Source organism: Macaca mulatta, chromosome 11 (genome assembly GCF_049350105.2).
Source record: "Macaca mulatta isolate MMU2019108-1 chromosome 11, T2T-MMU8v2.0, whole genome shotgun sequence".
NCBI lineage: Eukaryota > Metazoa > Chordata > Mammalia > Primates > Cercopithecidae > Macaca > Macaca mulatta.
Window position 1 is genome coordinate 59,375,279 of NC_133416.1, and position 16,215 is coordinate 59,391,493.

Consider the following 16,215-nt stretch of genomic DNA (forward strand, 5'->3'; position numbering starts at 1 on the left):
ATGCTTACTGCTTTTCCATTTTTGAAATCTGTAGGACTATCCCAGGGAAAACATCAAACTTGTTAAAATATGCAAAAAGTGAAGCAGCAGCTTTGCTGTGGGGAAAAACAAACCTCAGAAACCCTTAGTGACAGGCCACTGAACACTGGTTCCTAAGGCAGTCCTCTCCTGGTTCCACTGGCAACTGCACCGGCAGGGCCCCTGCCACCCCTGCTGGAGAAACAGTGAAGGGGAAATGGCATAGAGGGCCAAGGACAACAGGTCTGGTGACTTAGATAAAACAAATACTATATATGTGTGTGTATGTGTGTGTGTGTATGTGTGTGTGTGTGTGTGTGTGTGTGTGTATATATATATATAATGTGACAATACCAGAGCAAAGGCACTCCTCTCTTCCTCTCCCCTCCTCCCTTCCCCAGTCTCCTCCTTCTCTGAGCCTTCAGGGCCTGATGGGAAGGTCTTGGTCCCAGTGGAGGGTAGGAAAAGTCCTGGTTTGCTTCACTTCCTATCCCAAGCCCCAGAGGCCACAGGCGACCGACCTCCTCCTGGAGTGCTTAGTGCTGAGGTTCCTCACTGGAGCCTTGGCCCACAGCCAGCATCCAGCCCTCCCTGGCCAGCCTCAGGCCTGAACCCCTGCACAGGGAGGTGTTTGTCTGCCCACGCCTGGTAGGCTGCCCCGAGACAGTCAGGATGAACAGGTTTGGCCACCTGAACTGGCTGCAACCTTTGCCTTTAGTGAGATAAAGAAAGACTCAGAGCTTTCAGCCGCAGCCAGAATGAAGTTTTGGGACTTTTTCTTCCCCTTTGAAATAATTTTTAACTTATGAAAAAGTTGCAAGAATAGTACAAAGAACTTTTTTTTTTTTCTGTATCATTTGAGAGTAAGTTGCTGGCCTGATAACCCCTCACTCCTGAATAGTTTAATGTGTATTTCCTCAAGCAAGGACATTCTCACTCTCACATAACCACAACACAGCCATTAACACCAGGGATTTCATCTCAATACGTTACTGCCATCAAGTCCTTAGACCCCATTTGTTTTTCCCAGTTGTCCCGGTGATGTCCTTTAGAGCAAAATGTTCCAGTTCAGAGTCAGGCATGGTTGCGTGCGACTGTCATGTCTGGTTAGCGTTCTCGAATCTGAAATAGTTCCTGCGTCTTGATTTCCATGACCTTGGCACTTGAGTTTTGTAGAACGTCCCTCCATTGGGGTTTGCGTGATGTTTCTTCATGAATAGATTCTGATTCTGCATTTCTGGCAGGAAAATCACAGAAGCCATGCTGTGTTCTTCCTACAGCATCCGGTCAGGCCCTGCACCATCTTAATTTGTTCCATTACCGGTGATGTTAACTTTGATCGCTTAAGATGGTGTCTGCCAGGCTTCTCCAAAGTAACTTACGTTTTTCCTCTTTGTAATTAAAAAGCACTTTATGGAGAGATCCTTTGAGACTATGTAAGTATCTTGATCTTCATCAAACTTCCTCCCACTAGTGTTAGCATCGTTGATGTTTCTTGGTCTAATTATTACTGTGATAGTTGCCAAGTCCACTATTACTTCTGCATTTATCAGTTGGCATCTTCTATACAGAAAAAGAAAAAGCTCTTTCTCTTCCCTACATTTATTTATTCATATTTTTATTTATATTAGTATAGACTCAGGGATTCCTCTTTTACTCATGATTTATTTTGGTTTTATTTTATTAATTTTAATTTATTTTTGTTAATTTATTTTTGAGATAGGGTCTTGCTCTGTCACCCAGGCTGGGGTACAGCGGTGTGATCATAACTCACTGTAACCTCGAACTCTTGGGTCCAAGCAATCCTCCTGTCTCAGCCTCCCAAGTACCTGGGACTTCAGGTGTGCACCACCATGCCGGGCTCATTTTTTTTTTTTAAAGACAGGGTCTTGTTATGTTGCCCAGGCTGGTCTTGAACTCTTGGCCTCAAGTGATCTTCCTGCCTTGGTATCCCAAAGTGCTGGGATGACAGCACCTGGCCTCATTATTTATTTTGGTGCTAAAAATCTCCCTGCTTGGCCAAGGGGTCACCCCTTCAGCAGGCTTCTGTGTCCTTTTGCGATACTCCCTCCATTCTTTAGGCACTTCCTTGCTTTCTAAAACAAGGTGTTCCTGGCTCATCTTGTGCTTTCCCTGTCCCACCCATGGTATTGGCCATTTTTCCAAGGAGCAGTCGTTTCTCTTGGTGGAGAATGGGATATAGAAACCGAGATCCGGGCACTAGCTCTCCTCATTGCTTTCGAGAGTTCGTCAGTTTGTCAGTGATTCTTGGACTGGAGTCAGGGGAAGGATGTTTCCTTTAAGCTTTAATATTTGAAACCAGCAACTCTAAGGCTTGTTTGGGTGGTGGGCAACATGGAAATAATGAGACCTTTAATGAAAAAATATAATCTATTGATTGAATAAACAATATTCTATAGGAAATAAGATCATCAGTGGAGTTAACAAATATATGTACATATCTGTATATGTGGTTATGTAAATATACATCTACACAATTTAAATCTGTATATATTTTATCTATCTATCTATCTATCTATCTATCTATCTATCTATCCATCCATCCATCCATCTATCTGTCCATCTGCCTGTCTGTCTTGAAGGCCTTGAGCCACACTGAAATCTCCAATACCAAACCCATGATCACATGGTTCATGCAGTTCCTCCCTTACCATATTTATAAATCCTTTCTCCTTTAGTGAGAAGCGTGTCTTCCATCATACCTGTGTGTAAAATCAGTCTCTCCCTGTAGGCACCACTGCCGGCACAAGTGCCTTCGTCTGTACTGGGACAAAAAACCTCCCCGCTGCTGCCCTGGCACAATGCCTGCCTTCCCAGCCCCATCTAACAGCTCTGGGACTAAATTATTCAGGCAGGCCGGCAGCTCTTTGACTTTTCCTGATCTTTGGAATGTTTTGCTCATAACTTTTTTTAAAAAATGATACATTTTGCCATTTTTTTTTTTTGAGACAAGGTTTCACTTCTGTCACCCAGGCTGGAGTGCAGTGGCATGATCTCGGCTCACTGTAACCTCTGCCTCCCAAGCTCAAACGATTGTCCTGTCTTAGCCTCCTAGTAGCTGGGACCACAAGCTCGTGCCACCATGCCCAGTTAATTTTTTTTTTTTTTTTTTCTGTGGAGACTGGGTTTTTCTATGTTCCTCCAAGCCGGTCTCAAATTCCTGAGCTCAAGTGATCCGCCCGCCTCAGCCTCCCAAAGAGCTGGGATTACAGGCATAAGCCACTGTGCCCGGCCTGTTTTGCCGTTATTAAAGTATCAAGTTTCATGGAATAATATCTGCAAAGGAAAACCATTTCTCTATGCACAACACTTCTGACAGCAAATGTGTGGGTTTTCTACACAATTCTCCAGTTCTCTGCAGACACCAACTAGGTGTCCTACAATTTAATTTAGTTTGAACACTAACTACCCAAGGTAGGGGAGAGCCTGCAGGTTAAAGTGTCAGTCCCACAAAATTGCCCCCATTTCAGATGTCAATTGCAAGTACTGGGTGCCCACACCTCTGTCTAGTTTGGCTATAAATCCAGGATTCCCACAACCTCCTCCTTAGGTTCAATAATTTACTCTTAATGGCTCACAGAACTCAGAAACACTTTCTTTAGATTTACTGGTTTATCACAGAGGAGATTATAGAAGATAGACATGAATAGCCAGATGAAGAGGAAATAGGACAAGGTCTGGAAGTGTCCTGAGTGCAGGAGCTTCTGTCCCCATGGAGCTGTGATGCACCACTGTCCTGGCAAGTGGATGCATTCTCCAACCTGGAAGCTCTCCTACCTCGTAGTTTAGGGATTTTTATGGATGCTTCATCACATAAGCATTAGCGATTATTACTCAATCCTTAGCCCCACTCTCCTCCCCAGAGCATGGGGGAGGGGGCTGAAAGTTCCAAGCTTCTAATCAGACATTGACCTTTCTTATGACCAGCCCCTATCCTGATGCTATCTAGGAGCCCACTGGCAGTCAGTTCATTAGAACAAAAACCGCACTCCTATTGTCCAGGAAATTAGGAGCTCTGTGTCAGGAACAGGGATTGAAGACTAAATATTAGAACAAAAGGTGCTGCTAGCACCCCTGTCACTCAGGATATTACAAGGGTTTAGGAGCTCTGTGTCAGGTGCTGGGGGCAGAGACCCAATATATATATACTGAATTATGACATAATTTGGAAAACAGAGAAAGGGAGTCAATCATAATTCCAGCCCTCAGTACAACCATTGTTTAGTATTTAAATGCATTTCCTTTTAGTTTTTTCCTCCAATGCACCTGTTTTCCTTTTAAGCATAATTGTAAGTGTAATATTGCTACCTCTTTCCATTCTGCGTGTTTACTTAAGACAATAAAAACATTTATTACTTACGAAATACCTGGCATGTACCAAGATCTGTATAAATTGTTTTCTCTTTCTCATTAAATCCTTAACATAATCCTGGGAAGTAGGCATTTTCCTGACACTACAGATAAAGAAACCAAGGCTCCGGGAGTCTCAGTTGCACTTTGGATAAGCAATAGAGCTAGGATTGGAACCTGGATATCTCTGACTCTGAAATCTCTGCTCTACCCATTGTGGTATCCAGCCTCCCCAAAGCATAAGTACCTTTTTGATAGTACAACACTATTCCCATAACTCTGATTTTACATGCAGACATATTATGCTAATGAGAGATGGTTTCACAACTTAACCACGCCTCTGTTGTAGAACACATGAGCTACTTTCTGTCACTCTATAAATAATACCATGATTAACATCTTCATGGATACGGCTTTTAACCAAACTGTGTTTCTAAAGGGTTGCCCTAATTTGAATGCCAGACTTAAACCGTAATAGCATATTATTATTTTAAAAAATAGTTGATGCTTTTTTAGGCAACAGTATCTTGGTTTAATCGGCACATGGTTGAATACAGGCTTGGCTTTATTCAAGAAACATTTAAAGGGTACCTGCTGTATGCCAGGAATGATGGTACGAGTGGAAGATACAGAGGTGTTTGTATTATACGACTCACTCAGAAAGCCAAAACCAGGGCGTTTCAATTACTTTAACCCATGACTCACTCAGCTGATGGTTTCAGGGGCTGTGCTGGAGAAGCCTTGGTGATACGGGTGCAAATGCCAAAAAAATGGGTAGGTCTCATCAGCTCAGGGAAAATGTGATGCAGAGTAGGTGGCACTGCCAGCTGATGAGTGTGACAGTTACTGAGTTACTGTCTCTTTGCCCCAAACCCAACTCAGACTCTCAGCTTTGGGGTGCTGGAGCCGACTCTGGCTCACCTATGCCTTGTCAACTGGCTCCTGCCTGGGATGTGCAGATAGGGGGCGCCAGAGGGAGACTCAAAGCGTTGCTTTCTGTGGGCGTCCCGTCTGTTTGCTGTTCTTGTGAGCAGTGTCTTCACTCTGCCATCCAGTTGGCAGTTTTCCCTTCACTTGGAGAATCAGCCTCATTGTGCCCTCCCACTCAGAGATGCCAGCACCAGCCAGCCTGGTACGGGTACTGTACTACCCCTTTCTCAGAGCTCTGGGTCCCAGGCCCACAGGGCCCTGCTTTTAGCACCTGCCAAGCAGGGTTTCCTCCTTAAAAGTCTGAGTTTCAGGGGCTCCTCCTCTAAGTTTCCAAGTTTTCGTAACCTCTAACTTCTTCCCTCTGTCACCTCAGCCCTAGCTATGGTAGCTACTTCTGCTAGTTCTGTGATATTTTATAGCTAGTTACTCTTTCACTTACCCAGTCAACAACTCTAAACCTAGTTAATAATTCTATTTATGTATTTATTTTTTGAGACAGGGTCTCACTCTGTCACCAAGGCTGGAGTGCAGTGGCATGATCTTGGTTCACTGCAACCTCCGGGCTCAAGCCATCCCTCTGACTCTGTCTCCTGAGTAGCTGGAATTATAGATGTACACCACCACACCTGACTAGTTTTTTAAATTTTTGTAAAGACGGAGTTTTGCAGTGTTGCCTGGGCTGGTCTCAAACTCCTGGGCTCAAGTGATCCACCTGCTTCTGCCTCCCAAAGTGCTGGGATTAGAGATGTGAGCCACCATGCCAGCCTTAGTTAATAATTCTTTACTCTGTTCAAATAACTAGTGTGGGTATTGTCTCCTTATTGAACCTGACTGATAAAGGACAGGCCTTGAGCCCCCGAGTTGCTGAGGCCCTTGTGGTAACCACATGAGTTATTTTGTTTTATTTAACAGTGTACACAGAGACATGAGGAAATTGTAAAGTTGATTTAAAATCAACTTTAAATCAATAAGGTTGATTTTTAAAAAACTTTGAGGTTTGGTTGAAGTCTGTTTAATAAGCCATTCAGACTTGGGATCCCCTACCCCACTCAGAATAGCCAAATTCTGTCCCTCCTCCCCTCAGCAGAGGTTTATTCTCTGGAGATGGCTAGATAGAGGATCTTTGTAACAAGGTACAGTGCATCCTATTTAGGGCATAGACACCTACTAAAAAGATAAGAGAGTAAGTGAGGATTTACAACTGAATGGTGAGACCCCTCTGTCCTCTTTTCTCATTTTGTTTCCAGAATGCTGGAAGCCAAGCTTGCACATTCCAGGCAGCGATTTGGAAGATTCTTTTCTGTGGGTGACCAACTGGAAAGGAAAAACCCCGAAACATTGGCACTGTGACTTCTCCATGTGAACAGTTTAACTAGTTCGTCGAGGTGGACATGCCTCATTCATGCTTATGGAGTGACCAACTAGCCTTTAGTGACACCCCCTGAAATGTGAATCATCTGTGGGTCACTAGTCGTTGGAGAAGAGCCTCTCACACAAAAATTGGAACTCAGATCACAAACAACAACAACAACAATCCAAAAAATAAAAAAATAAAAAATTAGGAGCAGAGACTAAATGGAAAGATGGAAATAGTAAAAGAAAAATATTATTTTAAAAATTAATATGTATTAAAATTTTATTTAAATAAAGTAAAAATAAATAAAAATAATTGATATTAATTAATACCAATATTCTCCCTTTTATTAATATCTTCAGAGAGAAAAAGAAGATATTTCATCCTGGAAACAAGAGCAGAATGCAATAAAAAAGGTGTAGTCAGAAAACAAGATGAGCCCTAGGAAGTTAAAACAATGATAGCAGAAATGAAAAATTTAGTAAAAAGCTTTGAAGAGAATATGAAAGAAATCTAGAGAGTAGAGAAAAAGGACAAAGCACTAGGAAACAGGAGAGCAAAGATTAGAAAATCAGAGACCCAGTTCAGGCGTTAGTTCCAGCACTGAATAAGGAGAGTTCCAGAAAGAGAAAACAGAAAGAATGTAAAGGAAGAAAACTCAAAGAAATAGCCTGAGCAAATTTCCAGAACCGAAAGATAGGAGCTTGTTAATGCAGTAGTCCACTAAATCTCCAAAAGATCAAGTCATTTCACTGGGACAGGGAAGATTCAACAAACATATGGTTTCCGGGGAGAAGATTTCACATAAGAAATCTAGAATCAGATGGTTTCAGACTTTTCAGCAGCGATACTGGTGGCTAGAAGGCAATGGACACCCTTAAACTACTGAGGGCAAACATTTTACAACTCAGAATTCCACAGCTGCCAAAACTATGAATTAGTCTTGAGAATAAAAAAGTTCAGACGTGTACTTTCTCAACACATTTTCCTCACAAACCTCAGAAAGCTACCAAAACTAGAAAGTAAACTAAGGAAGAGATAGAATGTAGGAGATAGAAAGTCCCCAGCAAGAGACAAATCCTAGCCTCATGATGGTGATGGGAGGCACCAAGGTGAGAGCAGTGCATCAGGTCTAGAGAGCACCCAGTCCAGGTGGGAACGGGGAGAGACTTTGGGAAAAACAACTCCAGATGATGAAATTGATATAATCGTTGACATGTTCTATCAATTTATCAATGAGGGAGATTCTGGAATGATTCATTAACTTTGGGAAAAGTGAAAGTAGGGAAGCATATTGATTGAATGGTCCCAAAACTAAATGAAGTATACTATACCCAATAATTGATATTGCTCTGAATATCAATTAATGAAATAATTCTATCAGGATGAGGGGAGATGGGAAATATGGTGGCCCTGGGATGGTTGTTAAAGAGAGGTAAATTCTTACTTTTCAGAGTGAGAAGTCAATAGTTAATGCTCAAACCTGAAAAGTTGAGAAGTAGCAGTATAAATATGTTATTTAGAGATGTGGATATAAAATTTAAAATAGAAGGCCAAAACTTGAATGTGGTTGCCATTGGGGAGCAGACATTGTATATAAGTAAGAGCTGTTATTTTTCATAATAAGTCTAATGGTTTGCTTCTTTAAATCACACAAGTATAAATTTTTTTTTGTTTTGTTTTTGAAACAAGGTCTCACTCTGTTATCCAGGCTGAAGTGCAAAGGTACAATCATGGCTCACTGGAGCCTTTGTCTCCTGGGTTCAAGCGATCCTCCCACCTCAGTCTTCTGAGTAGCTAGGACTACAGGTGCATGCCACTTTGCTTTAAAAAAAAATTTTTTTTTTTTTGGTAGAGACAGGGTCTCTCTATGTTGCTCAGGCTGGTCTTGAACGCCTGGACTCAAGTGATCTTTCTGCCTTGGCCTCCTAAAGTGTTAGGATTATAGGTGTGAGCCACCATGCCCGGCCAGCATGTATAACTTTGATAAAAATGTATATATCCGTATCAATATTTATCTATCTCTGGAGCATATTGGAAAGTGGTGGCTGAAGTGGAGAAGAGTGACTTTTTTTTTTTTTCTTCCCTCATTGTGCTGCTGGGATAATCAGTCAATAGAATAAAAAGCTAATCAGTTAAATGATGGTGGATGGGGAAGTTTGGTCTTTTGCTAGAGCCCAAAGCAGCTCCATCAGAAGCTTTGAGTTCCTAGAACCCTGGACCCAAAGGCCTTGGGGGAAGCTTGTTTGTCTAGCAGAGCCAAGATCCTCTGAGTTACTTGAGCTGGGTGGATCCACTCTCTCAGGACAAGAGAAGGATCCAGCCCTGGCCATAAAATCTACTGACACTGGCTGCCCTCTATAGAGGGGGACTCACTCTGTTTACCTGAGCTGGCAGAAGAGCGCCCTCATCCGTTAATACCTGTAACAGCCAGAAAACTTGGGGGCTCTCCTCACTCTTCAGAGTGCTGCCAGCTTGAAGGAGGGAACCAACAATCAAACAGGTGCCTACTACTGAGGACAACGGAACAAAGAAAATACAACTTTTTTTGTTTGTTTTTGTTTTCTGAGATGGAGTTTCACTGTTTTCGCCCAGGCTGGAGTGCAATGGTGCAATCTTGGCTCACTGCAACCTCTGCCTCCTGCGTTTAAGTGGTTCTCGTGCCTCAGCCTCCCGAGTAGCTGGGAGTACAGGCATGTGCCACCATGCCCAGCTCATTTTTTGTATTTTTAGTAGAGACAGGGTTTCACCACGTTGGCCAGCCTGGTCTCGAACTCCTGATCTCAGGTGATCTGCCCGCCTCGGCCTCCCAAAGTGCTGGGATTACAGGCGTGAGCCACTGTGCCCGGTCAAGAAAATAGAACTTTAAAACAATCTACAGCACCAAATGTAACCTCCATAGGCATCCAGCAGCATATTACTAAGAAATGATATGGAAATAATAATAAGGTTTTGGCAATTAAAAAGAAATCTTAAACTTAAAATTCAACAGCGGAAGTAAAAAGTAGAATAAATACTGCTGGGCCATGGGGGAGGTCATCTAGAAGGTCGAATGGAGGAACTATGTTGAAACACAAAACAAAAGCATAAAGAAATGGAAATAATAAGTGAGAAGAGCGGTGATGCTAAAGCTAGGAGATCTTGTATCTGAATAATATTTGTTCCAGAAGAAGAGAAAGGAACAAATGGAGTAGGGCCAATAAAGAAAGAAACAAGGCAAGAAATCTTCTCTGACCTAAAGAAGACTTGAATATTGACCTCAAAAGCATTCTTTGAGTGCCTAGAAATAGTAATAAAAACAAGACACATACCTAATCATATGCTGGTGAAATTTCTGAACTTCAAAGGAACTTCAAAAGAAAATAATCCTTAAAAATTCCAGATGTAAAAACAACCAAGAACAAAATCAGTTACCTGAAGAGGAAAGAGAATCAGAAGGCCACTGAAGGCATCTTCTGCAATTTGGGAAGACCAAGGACCACGGAACAATACTTACAATTTCTGGGGAAAGTTCTCAGATCTAAGAATCTTGGCCAAAATATTATTTAAGTGTGAGGAGCGAAGACAGACATTTTCGGATATACAAAGATTATCCCCATGAACCATTTCTAAGGAAACTATCCAAGAAGGTAGTCTAGGCAATTGAAACTTAAATTTGAAAATCAAGTGAGCAAAACAATTTAAAACTCACAATAGGGGAAGACAAATAGCACAAGAAACAGTGGAGACCAATACATCTAGTGGAATGTGTAGTAAATAAATGAATGACGATAAAGTGATTTAAACTATTATAAATTAGAAAGAGTTTTTGAAAGAGAAGACAAGGAAGAAAAACCCTTAGAATAGTTTGAAACTAAAATGACAGGTTATTTCCACCAAATCCAGGATTTGAGATAGAGGGGCTTGTGGGGATGAGGATGGGGAAATAAAAGGTGCTATAGGTGTGATCTAAATTGACGGGATTACGTTACTCTATGCTTTTGGTATGATGATAGTGAAATACGGGTTCAAGTATAACTTGAAAGATGAAAGTAACTATTAGTAATAGGTCTCACACTGTCATCCATGCTGGAGTGCAGTGACACAATCTCGGTTCGCTGCAACTTCTGCCTTCTAGGCTCAAGAGATCCCCTCTCCTCAGCCTCCCATGTAACTGTAACTGGGACTATAGGCACGCACCACCACGCCCAGCTACTCTCCTCCTCCCCCTCCCCCTTCTTCTCCTTCTTCTCCTTCTCCTTCTCCTTCTTCTTCTTGGATCTATTTTGAAGATACGGGGTTTTGCCATGTTGCCCGGGCTGGTCTTGAACTCCTGAGCTCAAGCAATTGCCTGCCTTGGCCTCCCGAAGTGCTGGGATTACAGGCATGAGCCATCACACCTGGCCGGTGTTCTTTAAGTTTTGAATTCTTCTTAATGACAAGGCTGCGTTGATTAATTGCCCTTATAATTATAATCAATGAAGTAAGAAACATTGTAAAATAAATGGTGTTCAAAGATACCCTGTGGTTCCATAAGCAATGTCTTTGGCAAAACTCCTTTCTTTCATTTCTTACATTCTTTCCCTGTATGCTTTCCCCATTACCCAGAAACAATGACTAATGACTGTTACTAGGGAAAAGGGCTAGAGAATGGCATGTAGGTGACTTTGTGAGGGCCCAGAATAAGAACTGAATAATGTATGATGCCAATAAAGATGGATATCTGAGTACTTATAAGCTCTTATTTGTTAGGGAAGGGAGCTGTTCTGGCATGCGCTATAGGGGATTTGTAATCCTCATTTTTAGAAAACCGGACTCTGTGATGGGATTTAGAAGACACCAGGTTGAAAGCCACCAATGGAGCAGCATGGTGAGGTCTCCGGCCTAGAAATTAAGGTGCCTCAGTTTAGTTGTGTCTCTGCCGTTTTTGTGAACTTTGCGGAACTCATTTAAGCCCTCTGAGACTAATTTTCCCACTCCAGGAAAACTGTTGCTGCATGTAGTCAGCACTCTTAAAATCTCTCGAAATGTCTGTTGAATAAATAATGAATAAACAAGGCCGGGCGCGGTGGCTCAAGCCTGTAATCCCAGCACTTTGGGAGGCCGAGACGGGCGAATCACAAGGTCAGGAGATCGAGACCATCCTGGCTAACCCGGTGAAACCCCCGTCTCTACTAAAAAATACAAAAAACTAGCCGGGCGAGGTGGCGGGCGCTTGTAGTCCCAGCTACTCGGGAGGCTAAGGTAGGAGAATGGCGTGAACCCGGGAGGCGGAGCTTGCAGTGAGCTGAGATCCGGCCACTGCACTCCAGTCCGGGGGACAGAGTGAGACTCCGTCTCAGAAAAAAAAAAAAAAAAAAAAAAAAAAAAAAAGAATAAACAAATGAGTAAAATGACTTGTCTAAGGTTGCCCTCAGTGTGAGCTGTGCCTGAGCCCACAGGTGTCTGGATGCAGCCTGATGCTCCATCCAGCTTAGCACACCTCCCCAGCTCACTCACCGGTCTCAGCACTCTGCACATCTCGCAGAGACTCTGCTCCTGGTTCTCCACAGAGCACAGCACCAGGGTGCAGACCACCACGTCCACAGAGCCATCGGCCACCTGGTGCATGTTCTCCCCGGCAGCTACCACAAAGCACTCAAACTGCAGGTGTCGGTTCTCTGCAATGCTCTTGATCAAAAACTTCTCAAAGTTGCGGTTGGGGTCCATATAGGTCACCCTGCACCCAGGTAGGTAGGACTTGAAGTTGGCTCCAGTGCCACAGCCCACCCCCAGCAGGGAGAGCTTCCCGGAGGGGTCTGCAAACTCCTGCAGGTTGCTGAAGAGCTCCCGCTTCTTGCTTGCCCTCTGTTCTTTGTACATCACAATGAACCTCACCAAGAAGTAGGGGAACCATTTCTGCATATCCAGTTCTACAAGCCCATAAAATTCAGCAGGTACATGGGAAATGCTAGGATGTCAATGGCCAGCAACCAGGAGGCCCAGGAGACACTGCTGACCAAAGGCAGGGAGAAGTGCCCAGTGGCAAAGTGGATGCCGCTGAGCTGGGGACTGCATTGGTGGTCACACCCAATCTCGAGGATGTGACTTTCTCCACTAATGCTCTGCAGGCTAGAGCTCGAGGAGAGGAGTCCAAGGTTTAGTCTGAATAGGGCTGGAGATTTATCCAGGTGGGGACTGAAGAGTCAGGGGTCAGAGCATGAGGGTAATGGTCAGGGAGCCCAAGCTGGAAAGAAAGGCGAAAGGAGGGTGGTAGTGGGGAGAAAACGGAACAGCCAACTTCAGGACTGGGGTACTGGGGTGCTGGTGTACCTGAGGAATCCATCAATGACAGTGAGAGTTGTTATCAATGGTCCTGCAGTTTAGGATCTCGAGTGTGACCTCAGGTGTAGGCAAGAGAAAAAGCATGCAGTGAAAGAATTGAGGAGCTCAAGGAACTCAAAGGGTAAGATGCTGGGTGGGTCATTTGCACTGAGAATGAGGGAGCTCAGGGTGCAGAGGAAGCAGGCCCCGGGTACCAGAGTCCACAGTGAGCATGAAGGGAGTCAGGTCAGGAGGTGGCTGTGGGGCCAGCAGGGGTCAGCCTCAGGGGAGAGGGGCAGGAGTGGTGGAGCTGGATGGCAGGAGCCCACAGGATTTTTAGAATCACAGTGATCTGTGCAATCAATATATAAAGGTTAAAAACTCAATCAGTGTATAAAAGATTTTCTTTTCAACCAATAGCATTCCAGTGAATGGTCAATTCACTGGATTAAATGAATTAGTCAATTCATTTAATCGCTTCTCTATTGACAGGCATTTAGGATGTTTCTATTTTTTCACAAATATACCACATTCCAATCTGAATTTCAAGATAATGAAAAAATTAGTTTTTTTTTCTTTATGAGTCAGAGAATGTGTTTTTAGGGGATAGACAATGAGTAATAGTTCCCTAAGTGCAGCAAGGAGCCAAACAGAATGCCTCCTCTCTGGGAAAGGAGTAGCAGGGGCCACAGGGACAGAGGTGTCTAGGGCAGGTTTAGCAGAGCCAGGAAATGTGGATGACCTGGGGCTGCTTTGAGATCATAGCTCGGTTCTAGAGCGTGAGGTGGGACAGCTAGGAGGGTGGTGGGAAGACAGTGTGTGTGTGTGTGTGTGTGTGTGTGTGAGAGAGAGAGAGAGAGAGAGAGAGAGACAGAGTGCTACGGAGACAGGAGCCTGCATTTGGGGCAGGCAGATGACCAACGAGGAAAGACTGTGGGATTAACTCACCTCACGATTCTGCCCAGGATTTCCTAAGGTGGTCTTGGTGAGGCCAACAAAGGCCGGGTGGGGTGGAGACAGAAGCTGGATGGATGGCTGAGCTGTGAACTCTTGTGGGCAGGAATCTTATCTGTAGCCTCTTGGGTTGGCAGCACTTTGGGAAGCCCTTCAGGGGATGTTTGCATGCTCCACCTGGCACCGAGTGGGCTCCTAGTGCTGGCCTGTGAATGGAGAGGCAGGAGGAGACTGGCCAGGGCTGGAATGGCCTGGAATGCTTCAGGGAGGGGAGGAGAGGCCAAGGGGTGAATGTCAGGCAGGACCTGGAATGGGGAAATGTTGCTCAAAGTGGTCACCCACCCTCAACCCCAGATACGAACCTGAAAAGTCCAGAGACCTTTTCTCCTTCCCGTTGTCCTCCCCAGCCCTCTCTAGGTATGGAATCTGGGAATTTCATCTTGGGTGAAAAATCCATGACCCAGGGAAGCGCAGTGACATGTCCAGGGCCTCAAGGCAGCAACAAAGATTCCCTGACAAAGATTTCCCAGCCAGGCTTTAGGAGAGAAGCGAATGCAGGAACTCCTGACCTGGGTGGGCACAGCCTCCAGAGTGCAGATCCTGTAGGGGGCTGGAGGTGGGGATGGATGAGAGGGCCAGAGGTAGAACTTGTTGGGGGAGGTGTGGGAAGGCAGGCATTGGTGTGAGAGGCAGTGGTGAAAACAGAGTTGAAGATGAGCCCTGAGGGGTAAGGAAGTTGGAGTTTGTGTGCGTGTGTGTGTGTGTGTGTGTGTGTATGTGTATAAATTAAACAATTGGTCTCTTTGCCTGCTTGGGCGTTGGGGAAGGAGGGCAGTGAGATTCCTATGAATGCAAATATCACAGGGCCAGCTAATCCGTATGCTCTTCAAGCTACAACCAGGCACAATTCCAGGTCGAATCTCTCTCGCCTCATGCACACATACATGCTCCACAGCTGATACCACAACAGGTCTGCTTGGGCACCCCTCTGCCTCTGGCCTGAGCTGACCCAACACCAAAGGCTAAGGGCCAGGAGGGGAGACAGGGAGGGAGGCTGGTGAGCCTCCACTAAGATCACTGAGAAGGGGTGACATTCTTTAGCCTCGCTGGAAGTCCTTGTGCTTTAACTGAAATGGCCAACCAGGAAGGACATTCCATCCCCACCCTCGTCTCCCCCAAGGGCTTGGTCTGAGGTGACGAATCTGGCCAGCTTATTGGGAGGGGTTAGAGGTGGGCTAAGGGCAGACGGAAGCCAGGCCTGAGAACAGGGTGTGGCAAGCATGATTGGCCCTACTGGGAAGTGAGGCTAGCACTCAGGCTCTGTCGGGTATTCCCTGTTCCAGCACCGGAGGCTTACCCCTCTTGACTGGGTTTGAAACTGCTGGGAATTGTTTGGTGGTGGCTTCATGGGAGAAAGATAATGAGAGCTGAGGACTTTTAAATAGGAAAATGGTGGGGGGAGTGGGAGGAGAGTTGAGTGCTAATAGAAGCACACGCGCTCAGGCAGGCTTGCAAGTGTGTGCCATTGTGTAGCCACAGCTACCCCCTCGCCCAGGATGCACGCACAGACCCCGTCTGTGTAAGCAGGCTCAGACATGCGCCTGCATATGCCTGGGTGTGTGAGCACAGCAGAGCCCAAAGGCCTGCAGGTGTGTACACACAGAAGTGTACACACATCCACAAAGTGTCACAAATACGCACGAGTGTCCCCTTCCTCTACAGGGACGCATAAAATAAATGAGCAGGAATATGAGTGGAGGGTCCGGGAGGTGAGCGTCCGGGGTAATCATTCCCAAGGCCCCTGGGTTTCCGATGCCTACTGGAGTGGGGAGGGGAGGAGCCAGAAGTGCGGTCGCGGCCCTCTCAGCCTAGTTTCTTTGGGAAATGAAGTAGGAGGGAACGCAGCCAGGGAAACTAGCTGGGCCAGGAGGGGTCAGACTCCCGAACAAGTGAGCTGATCTCTCAAGGAGGAGCTGGATCGGTGTGAGGGAGAGCGGTAAGGAATGCCTTTCTGGCTTCAGCAGCCTGGACAGGCGTCTGGGCGTTGACTCCTGGGTTGGAACTTTTCTGCCCACCCCTTACCCCAGTCTCTTGGCACTGGGTCTTTCTGCTCCGGCATCAGGGATCTCTGTTCTTCACCCCGTCTCCAAGCATCCTCCTCCGGGAAGCCTTCCCTCACTGAGCCCTTTACTGATGGGCTCGAACTGTGGTCCCCCGCTGTTCTCTGCGGCCGTCTAGGGATGGCGCTCCTGCCCACTCCGAACCATTCCTGCTTGGATTGAAAGTCTGGGCTTCGGCGTAGCGGG

The 16,215-nt window shown here is 45.3% G+C and overlaps 1 protein-coding gene, 1 long non-coding RNA gene and 1 pseudogene across 2 annotated transcripts in view; 1 reads left to right on the plus strand and 2 right to left on the minus strand.

Annotated features, from left to right (window-relative positions):
- The window catches only part of LOC144332902 (uncharacterized), a 23,504-nt gene extending 16,579 nt beyond the window's left edge, over positions 1-6,925 (plus strand). The window contains exon 4 of the mRNA XM_077954346.1: positions 6,567-6,925. Coding sequence (XP_077810472.1) covers positions 6,567-6,629 — 63 coding nt within the window. The 3' untranslated portion in view covers positions 6,630-6,925. The remainder of the gene's footprint in view (positions 1-6,566) is intronic.
- LOC144332903 (uncharacterized) overlaps positions 1-16,197 on the minus strand; it is a 27,695-nt gene extending 11,498 nt beyond the window's left edge. The window contains exons 1-2 of the long non-coding RNA XR_013401108.1: positions 15,992-16,197; positions 13,904-14,115 (exon numbers count right to left, since the gene is read on the minus strand). This is a non-coding gene — a long non-coding RNA (uncharacterized LOC144332903). The remainder of the gene's footprint in view (positions 1-13,903; positions 14,116-15,991) is intronic.
- Positions 12,023-12,977, minus strand: LOC697389 (thiol S-methyltransferase TMT1A pseudogene; annotated as a pseudogene).
- Positions 16,198-16,215: the final 18 nt, after the last annotated feature.